A 2,500-nucleotide genomic window follows, 5' to 3' on the forward strand; every position below is an offset into this window, starting at 1 on the left:
CTCCTCCGCCTCCGCCTCCGCCTCCGCCTCCGCCTCCGCCTCCTCCTCCTCCTCCTCCTCTCCCTCCTCCTCCTCCTCTTCCTCCTCCTCTTCCTCCTCCTCCCCCCCTCCTCCTCCCCCTCCTCCTCCTCTCCTCCTCCCCCCCTCCTCCTCCGCCTCCTCCTCCTCCTCCTCCTCCCCTCCTCCTCCTCCTCCTCCTCCTCCTCCTCCTCCTCCTCCTCCTCCTCCTCCTCCTCCTCCTCCTGCTCCTCCTCCTGCTCCTCCTCCTGCTCCTCCTCCTCCTGCTGCTCCTCCTCCTCCTGCTGCTCCTCCTCCTCCTCCTCCTCCTCCTCCTCCTCTCCTTCTTCTCCTCCTCCTCCTCCTCCTCCTCCTCCTCCTCCTCCTCCTCCTCCTCCTCCTTCTTCTTCGCCTTCTCCTTCTCCTTCTCCTTCTCCTCTTCCTTTTCCTTTTCCTTTTCCTTTTCCATCTCCATCTCCATCTCCTTCTCCTTCTCCTTCTCTTTCTCCTTCCCCTTCTTCAGCTTCTTCTTCTTTTCCTTCTTTTTCATTTTTCCTTTTCTTTTCTTCCTCTTCCTTCTTCTTATTATTATTATTATTATTATCATTCTCGTCCTCCTCCTCCTCTTCCTCCTCCTTCTCCTTCTATTTCTCCTTCTACTTCTCCTTCCCCTTCTCCTTCCCCTCTTCCTTCTTCTTCTTCTTCTCCTTTTCCTTTTCCTTTTCCTTTTCCTTTTCCTTTTCCTTTTCCTTTTCCTTTTCCTTTTCCTTTTCCTTTTCCTTTTCCTTTTCCTTTTCCTTTTCCTTTTCCTTCTCCATCTCCATCTCCATCTCCATCTCCATCTCCATCTCCTTCTCCTTCTCCTTCTCCTTTTCCTTTTCCTTTTTCTTCTCCTTCTCTTTCTCTTTCTCTTTCTCTTTCTCTTTCTCCTTCTCCTTCTCCTTCTCCTTCTCCTTCTCCTTCTCCTTCTCCTTCTCCTTCTCCTTCTCCTTCATCTTCTTCTTCTTCTTCATTTTCCTTTTCTTCTTCCTCTTCCATCTCTTTTTCCTCATTCTCTTCCCTTTCCTCTTCCCTTAACTCTTCTTCCTCCACTTCCTCTTCCTCCTTCTTTTCCTCATCTTCTTCACCCTCCTTCCTATCCTTATCTTCCAACTCCTTCTCCTCTCCTCATCCTCACCCTCATTCTCCTCATCCTTTCTCTCTACATACCCCCTCCTTCCCTCCCTCCCTCCCTCCCTCCCTCCCTCCCTTTCTCCTTCCTTCCCTCCCTCCCTTCCTCCCTCCTTCCTTCCCCCCACCTGCCCTCCCTCCCTCCCTCCCTCCCTCCACTCACCTGGTCCCTCGACGCCACGGAGATCACCCTGAAGGACCTCAACACCGACCAGAAGTTGATGAGTTCGAGGTAGGTCCCTTCCTCCAGCCTGACGGCGCCCTCCGAGATCACCACCGTCAGGATGCCGTTGAGGGTGACGTTGCCGCGCCTCAGGAGCATGCTCTGCCGCAGGAGGGACGAGAGGCGGATCTTGGAGAAGGTCGACGTGGCTTCTTCGTGGTCGAACTCGATCTGGTGGATCTGTGGAGGAGCTGGCTTTGAGACCCAGGGGGGGGGGGGCTGCTGGGATGGGGGTCCGCGCTGGGGGAGCGGGGGGGAAGGGAGTGTGTGTGTGTGTGTGTGTGTGTGTGTGTGTGTGTGTGTGTGTGTGTGTGTGTGTGTGTGTGTGTGTGTGTGTGTGTGTGTGTGTGTGTGTGTGTGTGTGTGAGTGTGTGTGTGTTTGTGTGTGTGTGTGTCGCTGTCACACTAGCACTTTTCCGTCAACTTTCTGAAAAATTGTCAATTTTTGAGCGAATTGTTGTTTTTCTAGTCAGACGATAATTCCTAGTTTCCGCGTGAAAACATTTCCGTCGTCTTAGTGGCCAAGCGGACTCAAATCAAGAACTATATTTTAAAATGTTTGTATTTGTTTAAAATCATTAATTGTAATAACATTAAATGAATCTTATTTTTCTTATAAATATTATGAAATTAACAAAAATAAATATGCAAATCTAAATTTTATTTCCATAATTAAAAATTGTTTTAAGTGCTTGATTTGATTGTTTACATCCGTCAGCCGCAGAGCACGCCATTTCTCCTCCAGCTTTGAAACACATTGAACTGTGCCATTTCTCTTGCATGGACACACGCCCTTCAGAGGAATATTTGATTGAGAACATTTTCTTGCTTTTTCTTGTTACGCTCATCATCTGCTAAAACAAAGTTTAGCATCGCTGCGCACTGTCGCTTGTTCGGCGCCTTTGTTTACAACTGCGAGGCGAGTATCGCATTACTAAGCCGATGGCTCTTGGCGGTCAAGCGCTAGTGTGACTGCGTGCCTCCAAAAATTGACAATTTTTGAATGTTGACGAAAAAAAACGACGGAAAATATGCTAGTGTGACAACACCTTAAAATATCCGTAAGGCAAATGTAGAAGCAATAATGAGAAAAAATCAAGATTTCAGATA

The 2,500-nt window shown here is 49.0% G+C and overlaps 1 protein-coding gene across 2 annotated transcripts in view; it reads right to left on the bottom strand.

The window, feature by feature from the left end:
- LOC122255709 (uncharacterized) overlaps positions 1-2,500 on the bottom strand; it is a 101,136-nt gene that overhangs the window by 9,456 nt on the left and 89,180 nt on the right. For both annotated transcript variants that reach the window (XM_086542484.1, XM_086542485.1), the window contains exon 6: positions 1,331-1,570. In XM_086542484.1, coding sequence (XP_086398610.1) covers positions 1,331-1,570 — 240 coding nt within the window. The remainder of the gene's footprint in view (positions 1-1,330; positions 1,571-2,500) is intronic.

The sequence above is a fragment of the Penaeus japonicus genome, unplaced genomic scaffold (assembly GCF_977035675.1).
Source record: "Penaeus japonicus unplaced genomic scaffold, GWHDUDI00000001_assembly GWHDUDI00000012, whole genome shotgun sequence".
Taxonomy (NCBI): Eukaryota; Metazoa; Arthropoda; class Malacostraca; order Decapoda; family Penaeidae; genus Penaeus; species Penaeus japonicus.